Genomic DNA, 15,674 nt, shown 5'->3' with positions numbered 1-15,674 from the left:
TTCAAATGCTTTGGCATAGGCTTTTGGATCTAACGTATTATGAGGGGGAGCTTACCCTCAACTTAATTCTACTCGGGCATCAGATTTCAGTTCTGACTTCTGATATCCAATGAATATTTTGATCTACCTTTTCTTTTTCTTTTTCTTTTCCCGGTTGCTGGTTGTTTCAGGCATTTCTTTTTTGTCTCTTCATTTCAATTATTTAGAGCAATGAAGTAAACAGCCACAGACTTTGAAAACTCCTGCAAGATTAAGCCATATGAGGTGCATCCCAGGTGAGGGAACTCAGCTATAGTCAATTTTTGAACAAAGCTATAGTGCGAAGAAAGCAAATATCAGGCATAATTACTAAGTCTGGCTATCCAAGAGGCATTATAAATTAATTTCCTTCTCCACTCCCCATCACCTCTGTCTAAACTGGCATTACCTTGCCAAACCGAGTGCAATGTGGAAGAATCTGCTAGCAGGCCCAAATTCAGAGTTCAGCCAAGCAAAATCACGAACTTAGTTCGTGCACTAGGAACACGAGTGAATTAAGATATTTCAAGCTAAAAGTAACGGCCATGTGTATAAATGACAGTACATTATTGACTAATTTCAGAAAGTAGCTTTTCAAGTGCATCAGCTGTAAGAGGGATGTACAAGCAATCTTGGCCATCGTTGCGCCTTCTAGTCTTGACCAACTCATGATCTTTGAATTCTGTCAAATGGGAGTTCAGTGTAACCTGGCTGCTCACAAGGAAATGCTCCCGAGAGACTGCATATAGATTATCGATAGGCATGCCTGAACATGACAAACGAAATAGAAAAAATAAGATTCAAGAGATGAAACGTAATAAGTAATGTATACATAGCTACTTGCCTTCTTCTTCAAGATGAGACAGTTGATATTCTGCAAGAATTTTGAACACACTCTGAGCATTGGGAGTCAAACTCTGTAAAACTATTGCAGCTGTTTTGGCACTTTGGGCTGTGCTGCTGTGTGCAAGAATCAGCGGAAAGAAGATTCCTTCAACCTTATATGGTGCGAATGTGGGAACATGATACCAATACCAATTAAACTGTGTGTGAACCATCTTCTTGTCCCACACTACCCACAAACAACAGGATGTGCTTTTTAGGTTCAAAAAACAATGGAAAAAACCCAAAAGGGCAATTAATAATATAAAAGAATGAATAAAAGAAAATATAACAAAGATTTGCAAGGAAGTTTTGTTTCTCAATCAAAGGAAGTATCAAAAGGCATTTTGAACTATCCAAGGTGTACCAACAACTTAACGGTGCATCGAGGCATTACTTAGGATCTGACCATTACTCTGGAAATGCTTGAAATATGAATATTATCAGGTTTAAAAGATTAACTGGATATAATGAGTAGACCGTTGATCCTAATATGCCCATATCAATATACATGTTTCAGGTTTTAAATATCAATGGGTAAATAAGACAACAAACCATGCACCATTCTTTTGAATCATTTGGAATACATTAGCAGTTTCCCTAGTAAGACGCATGTTTAATCTAAAAAATTTGAACAGTTTTTGTCCCAAAGGTCACAACACTTCGAATAGAATTACTGTGCAACCGGTAACAGCATTCATAGTCTTGAACATGCTATCCTTAAATAACTAGAGTACACTTACATAGGGGTGCATTGACATGGTCAATAGAGGCAATGATACGGATATGCGAACAAGAAGCAATTCGTGCAAGATAATGTTGGTTTTCAGAGTCTCTTAATCCAGGCCCATCAATGTTATGAATGACAACACATACAAAAGAATCATTTCCCTCCACATGTGATGCATCCAAGAAAGCAAGAAGATCATCCATGGACCGAGAACTAAATGGCTGTAGAACTTTAGGTAAAATGCTTGATGAAGTCCTTCGCTTGGTTTTCAATTGATCCGACCAAAGTTCAGCTAAAGCAATTATAACCTATACCATCACGCCATGATCATTAAGTTGAGAGAGACAAAAAAATATAACTAAATAAAACAAAATGTCTCCTATGATTCTTGTGTCTCAAATTGCAAGACTTCCGAGCCAGGAAAAAGAAAGAGAAGAAATGGCCTTAATTGTGAGAAGAAAAAATGGTGACTTCTGTATTGAGCATGATATAGATGGCATACTATAGTTCATACTTAAATCTATGGTCCACGCATTGTCAGCGTGCAAATTACTAATGCCACTTCAGAATTAGCTCCAAGTAGAACAGCAGTAGTACCTGTTTTAGATTAATTGACTGAAGATAGCCATTGACTACCATTACAGGATACTTTGTTAATGCTGTAGAAGCAAAATCTTCAATTAAGGCCTTCTTAGATCCAAATCCATACATTAGAAGGCCAAAACCACACCTACCCCACAACAAGAAAAGAACATTAATAGGATGCCATGCATGACTTTTACGGGAATGTTTGGAATGACAGTGAAAAACAAGCCCGAAAACTATAGTTGGAAGTTTTTTTCGACATAAAACAGTCTTGTCAAAAACAGGCCTCTTGAATCTTCTATTTACCCATCTAGTTGAATTTAAATGTTCAAATTAGAATGAGATCAATTATTAGTATGGATCAGATGGGCGGTTCTGCTTTGCAGCCAACTTCGGATAAAAATGAACTAATTGCATTGCAAGGAAGAGAAATGGCATCTCAAATTAGAAAAGTAACCACCTAAACAGCCCAGGAGAGCACCTCTTTGTAAATCCTTTTGTCTAACATTAACAACACCTCCTAAATCCTGCTGAACTTGATTCCTCAAGTTATTAATTTTCTCCTAAGCAGAGGTTCATTTGTTACACTATGTGGCCTATGCTACTGATCTATAGTGCTAAAAAGAAGTCCCTCTAATAATGTCTTGTTTTGTTGATGGGTGCCATATATATGTTAATGCATTTTAATAACACCCATTTCAATATTCATGGAATAGTTATCGAAACTCTAATCTCATACAATTTCGAAGCAAACAAGAATGAAAAAGAAAACATTTTGATAATAAGAAAAAGGAGCAATAGCTACCTAAGCTCAAAAACCCATCTGGGATAAAGCTTCTTATAACTATTCATAAGAGCAATTATCTCTTTCTCATGTTTTGGTTCAATATTAGCTGCAGCTGCTCTTAGCTCCTGCACATTAACCAGAGAAATTAAATGACACTAATCCTTGAGATTAGTTAAAGAAAAAGAAATTAGACAAATAATGAGGAGAAATTTAAAAGAAAAAAAAAAGAACCTGTTCATCCACAAGATCAATGTCAGAAATCTTGCTGGCTGATTTCTTATTCGTACTGCCCAACTCTTTTGCTAGAAAGTAATTCCTCGAGAATCCAAGTTCCTCTTCTTCGACATCGTTCATTTCCATGGTTTAAGCAATCAAAATTACGAATTAAAATAAATTGAGGAAAAATGGTAAGAAGGAATTGAAGTAAGAGATATAGAAAGTACATGAATTTGAAAGTCTAAAACATCGCACACAAACAGTGGCTTCAAATGAACATGTGTTTGGATGGTAAAGGGGAGTGCTGGTAGTTGGCGGGATTAGGGCGGTGGTGTGGCGGGATTTTGTTCGAGGTTAAATGCTAACTTACCCCTAAAGTTTATTTTAGTGTACACTTTGATCCTTATATTTTAAAATTAGTAAAACAATATTCATAACATTTGCCTAAAATGACAATTTACTCCTAAACTTGGAGTCAATAAATAATTACCCCTAAAAGAATCATTAAGGGTAATCCATCATTTACATTGGTCATAAAACCAAAAACTTACCTAGTAAGTATAAGCACGATTTAGAAGAATCTAAAAATTTGAAAATCTCTAAAACTATACCAAATATTGGACATTCCAAAATTGAATCTCCAGAACCGTACCATAGCATAGAGATTAGGTTTGATAGGATGGTTCGGCATGAGATAATGGGGATCCATAAATTTTCTATTTTTAGATTATTTAATTTTTTTTTAGTTTAAATCAATTAGATTGAAATTAATTTGAGATATATACAAAAAAAAAGATTATTACAATTATATTATACTTGTATTCAATAACTATATAATAGAAAACTTCATTTCCAATCTACCAAGCTAATAAAAAATTACATATTAAATAAATATGTGTATTTAATAATTATAATCTATCAAGTTGAATATTTGTAATATTTCGCTATCCAACTGAAAAATATATTTCATAGTGTTATTTTATTAAAGGATATATTATTAAAGAATTATTTTATAAACATGATTAATGTTATATTAGCACTACATCATCATAAGTTAATAAGTTAATTTATTTGGTAGGAGAATAATTTTTATTATTATTAAGATTTATAAAGATTTTAGGTCCTATATTTTCAATTAAATGAATAACAATGATGTGAACTTGAAACTTTGCTAAAAAGTTGAGATAAATCTAAAGAATAATTAATATTGTAATAAAATATAAAATTTAGTGTTTCTATTTTAGATTTGGTCATTAAGCTTATAGTTTATTAAAATAAAATTGTAAGATTTGTATTTGATAAGGCTTGTTATATTTGATTTTAAGATTGAGCTTAAGATTTGAATTTTCTTATTATAAAAATAATTATATAAATAAATTTTTTAAATCGTTTCTATTTTTAGTTCTTTAGTTTGGGACAATATGACAGTTCGATACGGCTCTCGGTATGAAAAACTAATAAGAATCAAAACCGTCTAAAAGAAAAATTTCGGTACGGTTTGGTTCGAAGAAAGTCAAATAGTCAACGAATATTTTCAGTACAGTTCGGAATCTCCGAGTACCGTGCTCTGCCCTAGTACTGAGTTTGAGGTGACTCATAACTCTAAAACCTCTCACTTTTAAAACTAAAAAAAAAATTCACTTAAACTAGGCTTTTAAATATAACTTGTATTACTTGTTAAAATAAATAAAAAATTCAAGCATATAATTCTAAGATAAAAAAAATAATCCTTTTACTATTAACTTTCCCTGTCTTTCACTTGCACTTCTCTCTTCCTTCTCTACTACCACGCCGAGAATTTATGCAAAAGTTGTTTTTAGAAAATCTTAACATTTACTTCTCTACTTCTATCCATGTAATAACCGGAATTTTTCTTTTAATAATAATAATATTAGTTATAGTTAATAAATAAGTTTTCATTTAAATTTATTTTACTTTATTTTTATTTGATTTAATTGAAATGATTTAAATAGAATTCTAATACTATACAACATAAGGGAGTTATTTTGTATATTTAATTTATTTAATTTTTAAAAAATTAATTAAGTAAATTTTTTAAAAAATGGATTATATTTTCAGTCATTTGATTTTCCACAATATGAATGTATAAATTAATTTCTATATTTGAAAGTTATGAAAGAATTAGTAAAGAATATTTTATAAAAGAATTATTGGGGAAATGACATTTTAATTAACTAATGGTGTTAATTTCAATTGAAAAATATTTAGCAAATTGATTAATTAAATTGATTGTGTATTAGGATTAAACTAAAAATTTATCTTGGAATAAGGATTTAAAATATAATTTTATTAATATTGGGGTTTTAATGAAAATTTATATGTTTAGTATTTTTGTAATTAAATATGTCGGTAAGGGTATTTTTATAATTTTACATTTAAAAGCAAGGGTAAATAAGTAACTATATATTTTTAATAATTCTAATTTGGCCCAAATTAAGTAGTTAGGAGCTTAATTGAAAAACTAAAGAAAAGTTTAAGGATTAATCGAAGATTTTGCAGGGTGAAATTGATTGTAATTTAAGAAGTTGAGGGACTAAATGGTAAAGACGAAAAGTTCAGGAACCAAAAGTTGATATAGAGAGGAAAAAGGAAAGAAAATAAAGAAGAAGAAGAAGGAGAGGAGGAAGAAGAGAGAAGGATGGGCTGCGTCGTCCATGGCCGATGGTGGCGAGCTTTGGAGGCGCGGAGAAACCGACTAGAGGCGCAGCAGAAGCGTGGTGGGCCTATAACCTACAGGTCCCTGGATCGAAACCAGGCTCTAATACTATTATGTAACGATCCGGAACCAGATTACATGAGATATTGTCCTCTTTGGTCCCTACCTGTATCACGGTTTTGTCCCTTTGGTATCTAGAACCAGATTACATGAGATATTGTCCTCTTTAGTCCCCACCGGTCTCACGGTTTTGTCCCTTTGGCGGGTTCGAGAACTTCCCAAGAGGTTCTCCATCCTAGAGTTCCTCTGAACCAAGCACGTTTAACTTTGGAGTTCCTACAACTCCACAGCCAAACAACCAAAAGGCGTCTCATGTGATTGGTTCCAACTCTTTACACATATGTTATCAATCATTCCACGCCCCATTTCAATATGGAATTCGATTCATTCATGTAACCCCGTACCTTAGAGTGCTGCCATCCTAGAAGCCTCCCAGAAGCCGCTCCTTGTTCAGGCATCCTATCCTTGCCCCAGCGTCCACTTCCTGCTCTTGTCGGACCGTTTCTCTAGGTCAGGCTGTCATAATCCATAACCTCCCCCATTACTTAATAAATTCAATTCATTCACCACAAATTCACTCAAATTTCCAAAACTAGTTTCATCCAATTTTTTTATATTTTTTTCAGAATAGATAATATAATGAAGAAAGACTATGAGGTTGCAGGCTCAACAAACAGGAAGTGTTGGATACATGAGGGAATCTCACTAACATAGACATCGTCAACAGGTAAGGAAAAAGCATGATGAGCCAGGTTATGCGCTAAAAATTTAGCAGTCCTGCGAACACAAAAAGATGAGAGATCCGTAAAACTGTTTGCAGTGGAACTAAATTTCAGGGGTAAAATCCCCCACTGGTATCAAACCTTAGCCATTTATATTCATTTAGTACTAAACCTTCAATTTGTTCATTTTAGTTTTTCTCTTATTATTTCTGTTACCCCCGCCAGTACCAATGAGAATTTCGACAGTTATTTGATGATGTGGCTACCGAATTTATAAAATACCACATACCATTTACCACACGTTTTGCTGACTTCTTTATCTTCTCCTAGTCAACAAATCAATTGTGTCCCACCCCCTGGTAAATAATTCTAAATTAGAAAAATTTCAAATTTGGCAAATCTTTGATCTTCAACGGGTGTTAGGAAAGTTTATATTTACTACCAATGCGCAATTTGCCTTTTGCTAAAGCTTTTGATAATGCTGTAGTAATCTGCTTCTTTTCTAGACTCTTGTCTCTATTTCCACTAGTATGGAAGCTCAAAAGATTGTTCAATCTTGGATCAAAGAAACGACTAAAAGAAGCCATTGGAATTATCGATAAGTTTGCTTTGGAGATCATCAAATCAAAAAATCAAGAAAAAGAGAGTGACAAGAGTCAAGATCTGTTATCAAGATTCATGTTCTTGAGTTCCGATTATGAATTTCAAGATCAAGAACAAAAGACCAAGTTCTTGAGAGATATAGTTATAAGCTTTGTTCTTGCCGGCAAGGACACAATATCAACTGCCTTAACATGGTTTTTCTGGTTGCTCATGGAAAACCCTTGTTGTGGACGCTTGATTTATCAAGAACTAACTGAAGTGGCACCGCTGGAAGCGGTGTCAGAATCAAGAATGAGAATATTTAGCTATGATGATTTAAAAAGGCTTCATTGCTTGCACAGCTATATCAGAGATAATGAGACTGTTTCCACCTGTGGCCATCAACTTAAGATTAACGATGGACGATGATGTTTTGCCAGACGGGACACGTGTAGGGAAAAGGTGGTTTGCTGATTATTTAGCTTATGCAATAGGCAGGATGGAGAAGGTATGGGGCCAAGATTGTTCAGAGTTTAAGCCCGAGAGGTGGTTGGAAATTTTGTCTGATTTAGGATTATTTATTTGAGGGTAAGATATAATTGATTTGCTGATTAGGATAAAACAAAGGAGTCAACAAAACATATGGCAAGTGGTCTGTAGTATTTTGTAAATCCGGCGGATTTTGGAAAGGTATCAGAATAAAATAAATTGAAGATTTATTACTAAATGGATATAAATAGCTAAGAAGAGTTGAAGCTCTTTGGCAAGAAGAGTTCCCTCCCTGCATGCAATTTCAATGGAGTATCAGTCCTTGTATAGACAATTTACTCAACAAAAGAAAACAATTCCGAAGTCTTCGCTCCATGTCTGTTCATTTCTTTGCTTTGCAGCGCCTGTGAGGAAACAAATGCAATTAAAAAAATACAGCCAATGGCAGTTTAACAAAAAGAAAATAAATTAGAAGAAAAAGTAAAATCTTTATATATTTCATATTAAATTTTTTTTTGACATGTGTGCTTAATTTTTGACATATAAGATTTTTATTTTGATATGTGTATTATTTTTGACACATGAGATTTAAATTTTTATGTTTTCTATTAATTTAATGATTAATAACTTACATTCCTAAGTAAAAACTAATTCTAATCATAATAAATATAATATTAGTCATATTTTAATATTATATTAACTAATAAATAATTTTTTAATCAGATAATGATACTAATTATATTTTAAAAAATAGCATATTAATTATATTTTAATATTATATTAATTAATATATTAATTTCTAATTAGATAATAATTCTAACTCTAGAAAATAATATTTTAAATATTATATTTAATAATAAATTAGTTCTTAATTATACAATAAGTTTTAAACTTAAAAAATAGTAATATCAATTATATTGATAGTATTAATTTATATGATACTAAAATTAATTAATAAATATTTTAAAAATAATTTCTATATTACTGTACTAATAAAATTTAAAAAAAAAATTAGAAAAGACATCTAAATATAGTTAGTTTTTTTTTATTTTTTAAAATATTACAAATTAATATCAAATATTAAAAATTAATGAAATTGTATTTATCAACTTATTTCATAATTCAAATAATAATAACATTTGTGCAACGCATGAATATACAACTAGTAAATCTAAGGTACGGTAATTTAAAGTGCCGTGATATTTTCATTTAATGTCTTGATGTATTATTTAATAATATCATCAGACTTCAATATTAATTTAGAATATTATTAAACAAAAAGATAAGATAACCTGCTATTATAGGTTGGCTTATAAATAATCAAGTTTTTTTCCTAATGAAGAATTATATATTAAATTTGTGTAATTATTGTGCATTTTTATATAAGTTTTACCATTAAAGGTATAGTGATGAAAATATACAAAGTAATTGAAAAAGTTGCTTAATATAATATATAACTTATAAAGATTAGTTTAAATTTACATAAAAGTTTTAATATGTAAACAATTCTTTATTATATTACATAAGCTACACTATAGGATGTGCATTGATAAAAAAATCTATTAAACTATTAATAAAATTACATAATTTGATGTAAATTTATAAAAATTAGTTGGAATTTACATAAAAAAATTATCACGTAATCTTAATTTTATTATATAATTTTTAATTGTATTTCATAATTTACACTATGGGATTTACAATGATAATAATCTTGTCAAATTATGAAAGAATTATATAATATTGTGCAATTCATAGAACGTAATCCAAATTTACATAAAAAGTTTCATAATGTAATTTGTTAACTATATAATAATTAAATATATTCCATAATTTACATAACGTGATGCACATTTATAAAACTTAGGCCAATTTTATAAGAAAAGTGTTTTATCATGTAATTTTTAATGTTAAGTATGTAGTTTTTTAATTATATTACATGATTTACACCATAGGTTATGCTATGATAAACATGTTAACAAGTTATTAGAAACAATTATTTATTTAGATGAAAAGTTGCAAAATATTAATTTAAATTTATATAAAAAGGTTCAACATAAAACTTTTATACTACTATGTAATTCTTTAATAGATAATAATATAAATAGTCACTAAACTTTGTATTCAGTCTCGTTTTTAGTAATAAATTTTAATTTTTTTATTTCAGATTTTGTAAATAAAAATTGACATGTGGCATAAATAGCCAATGAGAAAAAGTAATCAAAAAAGAAACTATATCATGTTAATTCTTTATTGGTTGGGGGACTAAATTATAATTAAAATTAAAATTGAATGATTGAAATGAGATAAATTAAAATTTTGTGAGATACAAAATTCAGTGACCATTTATATTATTATCCTATTTTTTAATATATTTCATAATTTCAATTATAGAATGTGTAATGGTAATAATTTTGACACTTTTTTTTTTAAAATATTACAAATGTGATAAGAATTTTGAAAAGTAGTTCAAATTTACATAAAATGTAGTATGTGATTATTATGTTAACTATATATATAACTTCTCAATTGTATTATATAATTATACTACAAGATTGCAATATAAGTTATTGGAATGAATTATAGTGAGACTTTACAAAGATTAATTAAAATTTATATTAAAATGAGTATAAAAAGTACTCAATGGTTTAACTATTTTATAATTTTTAATATATATAGTTTCTTTTTAGACAAAAAAAAATATGAGGTTACAAATTGTGATATAGAAAGTCTTTTATTGTGAAAAAATTTCGATTCGAATGGATTCAACCACCTTCACTCTTATCAGCTATCATTTTTATGTTATCCGTGTCTGGTAGCATGAGTTTTTAGCGTAATAATTCTTAATTCCATAGTTCAATTGTCAAATCACGGTTTAAAAAGTTACTGATCTGATGATATCGATTTGATAGTTAAAAAATAAAATTTTTTAAGTTGTTAAACTCTAAAACCATTTTATCAATATGAGCAATATGATAATGATGGCTAATTATAGTAAAGATGACTAAATCCTGCTAATCAATACTTTTTACGGTGAAATACTTATTTTTGTCATAGTTTTTACCTATATATCTCTTTTTATTTAAAAAAAAAAAACAGTTGGCAAATATTTAGAAATCACAAATAGTTTGCTATATCTTTCAACAATATTAATGACCAAACTAAATGTTAATTGGATTCAATTTGATTTTAGTTAAAAAGATATAATTTATTTGTAAGTCTTAATGTTTATTTTTCCTATTATTGTTATTCGCCTCTTTTCTTTGCTCATGCAACTAATTTATAAACTTTTATAGTCTAATATATATATATATATATATATATATATATAGAGAGAGAGAGAGAGAGGTTTATTTTATCATTTATTAGTTTAATATAATAATATTTACCTTTAATATTTCATTTACTACAAATCTAATTATAAAAATCTAACTCTATTAGGGTTTTAAATTGACAATGATTCTAACTCTAGAAATAGCAAATTAATTATATTTTTAATATTATATTAACTAATAAATTAATTTTTAAATTATATAATAACTTTTAATCTCAAAAATAGCATGTTAACTATATTTTCAGTATTAATTATAATGTAACAAATAAAGAATTAAAACAATATATAAAAATGACAGTAATAATTAATGAAAAAAGATATTGTATAAGAGAAATAATCTACATAACATTTATATATAAGCTTGCAGATATTTTTGGTTCATTAAAATAAAAAAAGAAAAAGTATATTGAGATGATATCATAAAGCTACTACCAAATTAATAGTGTGAATAATTCATCAAAAAGCTAAGAATTTTACCAATTGAAACTAAATATTAACAATCATCATAGCTTTATCATAATAATAATAATAATAATAATAATAATAACAATAAAAATTATAGTGCTCTAATTGAATTATATTAACTTGATTGTTACTTAATTTATCTAATACTAATTATAATTAAAATATAATTTTAGAATTATATAAATCTACCTTATATAAATACTATTTAAATTCTAAGATTATATGGATGATTATAGGTTCATAATGCAATAAAGACGAATGCAATGTTATGTTCATATTTATATTTATATATTAAAATTATTACAAATTAAAGGAAATAAAAAATAGTATAATAGTAATATGTAAGGAAATAAAAAAGTAATAGTAATAGCAATATGTAAACAGTATAGCAATGGTATGTAAAGTATAGTTAGACGAAGTTAAATTATTATTTTAATTTGACATAAATAGGTGAAAATACCAATTTGCCCCTTGAATTAGAAATCAATAGGCAATTAGTTCAGGTTTTAGTTTTTTGGTCAATTTACTCAATAACTTGGCAAAAATGATCAATTCAACCCAATCAAAGGACTTACTCAATACAAAACCTCGATTTGGTCCTTGAACTTTATACTAATTGTCAAATTATATATAAAAAATATATTGAACTAAAGTAAAATTATTTAATTTTGACATAATTTAATCATATTATTTAAAAATAATTAGATAATAATTTAATTGAAAGTTTTAAATGAAATAAAATTATCAAACTCATATAAATTTATTCTTTTTGCAAAATTAGAATAACATTTTATATTTTAGAAATATTTAATCTTAACTTCTAATAAAAATAATAATTTAATAATTTTTAGTATTTGACATGGTCTCGAATCTTCTCCTGGTGAGAACACTGAGATAATGAGTCATTTGTTCATTTGGTGGATTAGTTGTTTAACTATTAGATCATATAAATATGACTTAATAGTTATAAAATTATTATATTTAACATTGCCAAACTTTACATAATTTATAATATTAGTTTATTTCTTTTAACAATATTAAATTATCATAATTGATAATTATTAGTTAAATGTATTTTCAAAAGATATTAAACATTTAAATTAAAAAAATAGTATATAACATGAAATGTACGACTACTATAAAAATATAAAATAATACGGTAATTTAAAATATTTTAGCAATGTGAAATTTAGGATAGCCTAATTGCAAATTTAATCCAAATCTTTTGCACTTTTTTATGATCTAGCATGACTTTTGTAATTTTGGAAAATGAGTCCTAAAGTTCTGAATTTTTGCAATTTGAAAACTTATTTTGATATGATCTTTCCAGCATGTCACGCCGAGCTTCTGCGCGTGTATAAGTTTAATAACACATCACTGCTATGTAATATAACTCTAAACATACCGTTTAAAAGCTAACTCCCAAATCTTTCACTTTCTTCCTATTTGTAACGACTGAAAATCCTGATTTTTACAACAGATTCATTTACAAATGTAGAAATTAGGGTTTCCAGCCATTACAAATAGGAAGAAAGAAGAAAAAAGGGATAAATTTGGAAATTCGCTTTTGAACGATGATTTTAAGGTTATAATACATGGTAGTGACGTGTCAAACTTATACACACGCAAAAACTCCGCCTGACACACTAGAGACATAACACCGGAATAATGATTGATACTTCGGATTGCAAAAATTGAGAACTTAAGGGCTCAATTTTCCAAAATTTGAAATTCATGCTAGATTCCAGGAAAAGGCGAAAGATTGGGATTAAATTTGCACTTAAGCCTTTAGGATATATTAGTTTAACTGCTTTAAAAAAATGTTACTTTAGCTTAATTAGTAGTTGCTCCTCTTTAAATCTTTGTTGGAGTTAAAATATATTACAATATTATTTTATATTTTCTTTATACAAGTCCTAAATTTTATGTGATATATGACTCTGTTTTTGTTTTAAATATCTAAAATTTCTAATTATTTGTTTGTCAATAACTATTAATTATGGTAAATTATAATATTTACAAAAATTATATAAATAATTCTTAAAATTAAAGAAAACATTTCAAATAAGTTTTGACAATATTAAATTAAATAAAAACATAATCTTATACGAGTTTCATAATATTATTTAACTTAAATTTTTAATTAAATATCATTGTATTATTTTTATTAGATAATAAGAGTAAATCATGTTAAAATTAAGAAATTACATTGTAACGCAATAAAGAATTAATTTCATAAAATTTGATATTCAGTATGAAGTCCAATGAACAAATTGAACTGCATATATTGGTTAAACCTTTTGATTAGGTTGAACTTACATTTTTGCCAAATTGTTGGATAAATTGGCTAAAAAATTAAATAATGATCTAATTGTCTATTGACGCCAAGTTCAGGGGGCAAAATGCACTTTTACAGACATGAATATGTTTATTTCTTCTTTAAAAAAGTATATATAATATAAGAGTCTAATATATTAATATCTTTTTATTAGTATATAATGTAAGTTATACATAATATATACAATCTTTAACTTAATGATCCTATTATTAGGTCCTTAACAATAACTTCAAAGTAATTGACATGATTTAAATATAAGATTTTACAAAATATAATAAATCTTAATGATTCTTTTCTACATTTTAAAAAATCAAAAGTAAATACTTAATTTTCCCTTTTTCAAAGGTTCTGTCTAATTTTTATTTCTTCAACTGCAAAAGTAAATACTTCACAGATAGAATGGACAAAGGCCTTTTGCAAGGGTCTCGTGGAGGGAGTTTGATTTTTGCATGTCATTTTATGTGTTTGACTTTTTTCTTTTTTTTTTTTCTTTTTCTTTCGATCTTTTAGTGCACTAATTACAGATAGAAATTATGTGGTGCAGAAGAAGTCTTGGTTTTGAGCCTGGAAATTATGTGGTGCAGAAGAAGTCTTTTTCTTTCGATCTTTTAGTGCACTAATTACAGATCTTTTGATTATTTTTCAGTACCAAAGTAGTGGCGATGGAGTTTTTCTCTATTCTTTCTATTTTTGAAGATGTAATAATAGCTATTAAAGGTTTTTGTTCCATTCATTTACTTTATTTTTAATACAATAAAGTTCTCTTATTTAGTTCTTTAAAGAGATCTTTTTCATCATTTTGAGATTATTCCGCTTTCTGGATTTTTTTATTAGTTTTAGTATTTATAATCTAATTTATTTTTATTTGTATAATGAAACAAATAAAATGATAAAAAAATATTAATCTTTTAAATATGTAGAGTTTGATTCGGATTCGGTTCACTTTTTAGCTTGTTCGAGCTCGTTCAGAATATCTTAAACTCGAACTAATCTCGATCATTAATATGATTTTATCGAGCAATGACATATTCAGATCTGCTCGATTTGTTTGCACCCTCAATTTTAAGCTTAATTGAGGTTAAACTATTCAGATTTTCAAGCTCAAATTTATTTAAATTATGGGTAAGTCATAAGTTTATTTTTTAAAAATATTTTTTAATGTATAAACTATTTAGTTTTAGAATTATATTAATTAAACAATCTTGTAACTTATATTAAAGATATATTATTACATTCTGTCTTTGTAAGTTTACATTCTGAGATATATAAAAAAAGAAGAAAATCCATCTTCCTGTAGTTCTGTAGGCGATCCCCTCTATCTTAACAAAAAATTAAAATAAGAGAAGAAAATCCATCTTTCTGTATACCTTTCTGTACTTCAGCATGAAATATTCAGCCAAAAAGAACAAAAGGATGGCATATAAGTTAAAAGGCAGCATATCATTAAGCAAGTACTTGGAAATGTATGGAAAGGAACTTAGATTCACATCTCATTAAAGTAATAGTTCAATCTTGCTGGCGCTACGATGTTACTTTCTGGATCACGATAAAGAGCCTTTTTTTTTTTTTATAATCTTAGCATATTAATATTATTGGCTTAAAGATTGAAAATTACTTTTCTCCAATGAAAAGATTGAATTAATCTCTTTCAATCTCATACATATTAGCCAATCGCATCGGTACAAATAAGAGTCTTGTGCAATGGAAAATTAAGTATCTATTAATGTGCTTTTCAGAGCACAAAGAACTATTTCCTGGAAGAGTTCCAAGAGAGAAAAACAAAGCTTTC

General features: G+C 27.9%; 2 protein-coding genes across 2 annotated transcripts; one reads left to right on the top strand and one right to left on the bottom strand.

Annotated features, from left to right (window-relative positions):
* Positions 1 to 349: 349 nt before the first annotated feature.
* Positions 350 to 3,531, bottom strand: LOC8279589 (origin of replication complex subunit 2). Its single transcript, XM_002527699.4, has 6 exons — positions 3,234 to 3,531; positions 3,021 to 3,127; positions 2,228 to 2,360; positions 1,644 to 1,938; positions 863 to 1,090; positions 350 to 784 (listed from the first exon to the last, which is right to left on the bottom strand). Exons 1-6 carry the CDS (start codon positions 3,360 to 3,362, stop codon positions 585 to 587), a joined length of 1,092 nt encoding a protein of 363 aa, XP_002527745.1. The 5' UTR covers positions 3,363 to 3,531; the 3' UTR covers positions 350 to 584.
* Positions 3,532 to 7,121: 3,590 nt separating this feature from the next.
* Positions 7,122 to 8,143, top strand: LOC8279590 (cytochrome P450 94A1). Its single transcript, XM_048380082.1, is given in 2 exon segments — positions 7,122 to 7,676; positions 7,678 to 8,143. Coding segments are annotated over 2 exon segments (723 nt in total). The 3' UTR covers positions 7,846 to 8,143.
* The last annotated feature ends 7,531 nt before the right edge of the window (positions 8,144 to 15,674 follow it).

Source organism: Ricinus communis, chromosome 10 (assembly GCF_019578655.1).
Source record: "Ricinus communis isolate WT05 ecotype wild-type chromosome 10, ASM1957865v1, whole genome shotgun sequence".
Lineage (NCBI taxonomy): Eukaryota > Viridiplantae > Streptophyta > Magnoliopsida > Malpighiales > Euphorbiaceae > Ricinus > Ricinus communis.
This window is presented reverse-complemented; position numbering and strand designations above follow the sequence as displayed.

Coding starts and splice junctions, on each gene's coding strand:
- LOC8279589 (XM_002527699.4), bottom strand. CDS start 3,362: ATGGAAATGAACGATGTCGAAGAAGAGGAACTTGGATTCTCGAGGAAT. Junction 3,128..3,233: donor TTGATCTTGTGGATGAACAG/GTTCTTTTTTTT, acceptor GTTAATGTGCAG/GAGCTAAGAGCAGCTGCAGC. Junction 785..862: donor GTCTCATCTTGAAGAAGAAG/GCAAGTAGCTAT, acceptor TGTCATGTTCAG/GCATGCCTATCGATAATCTA.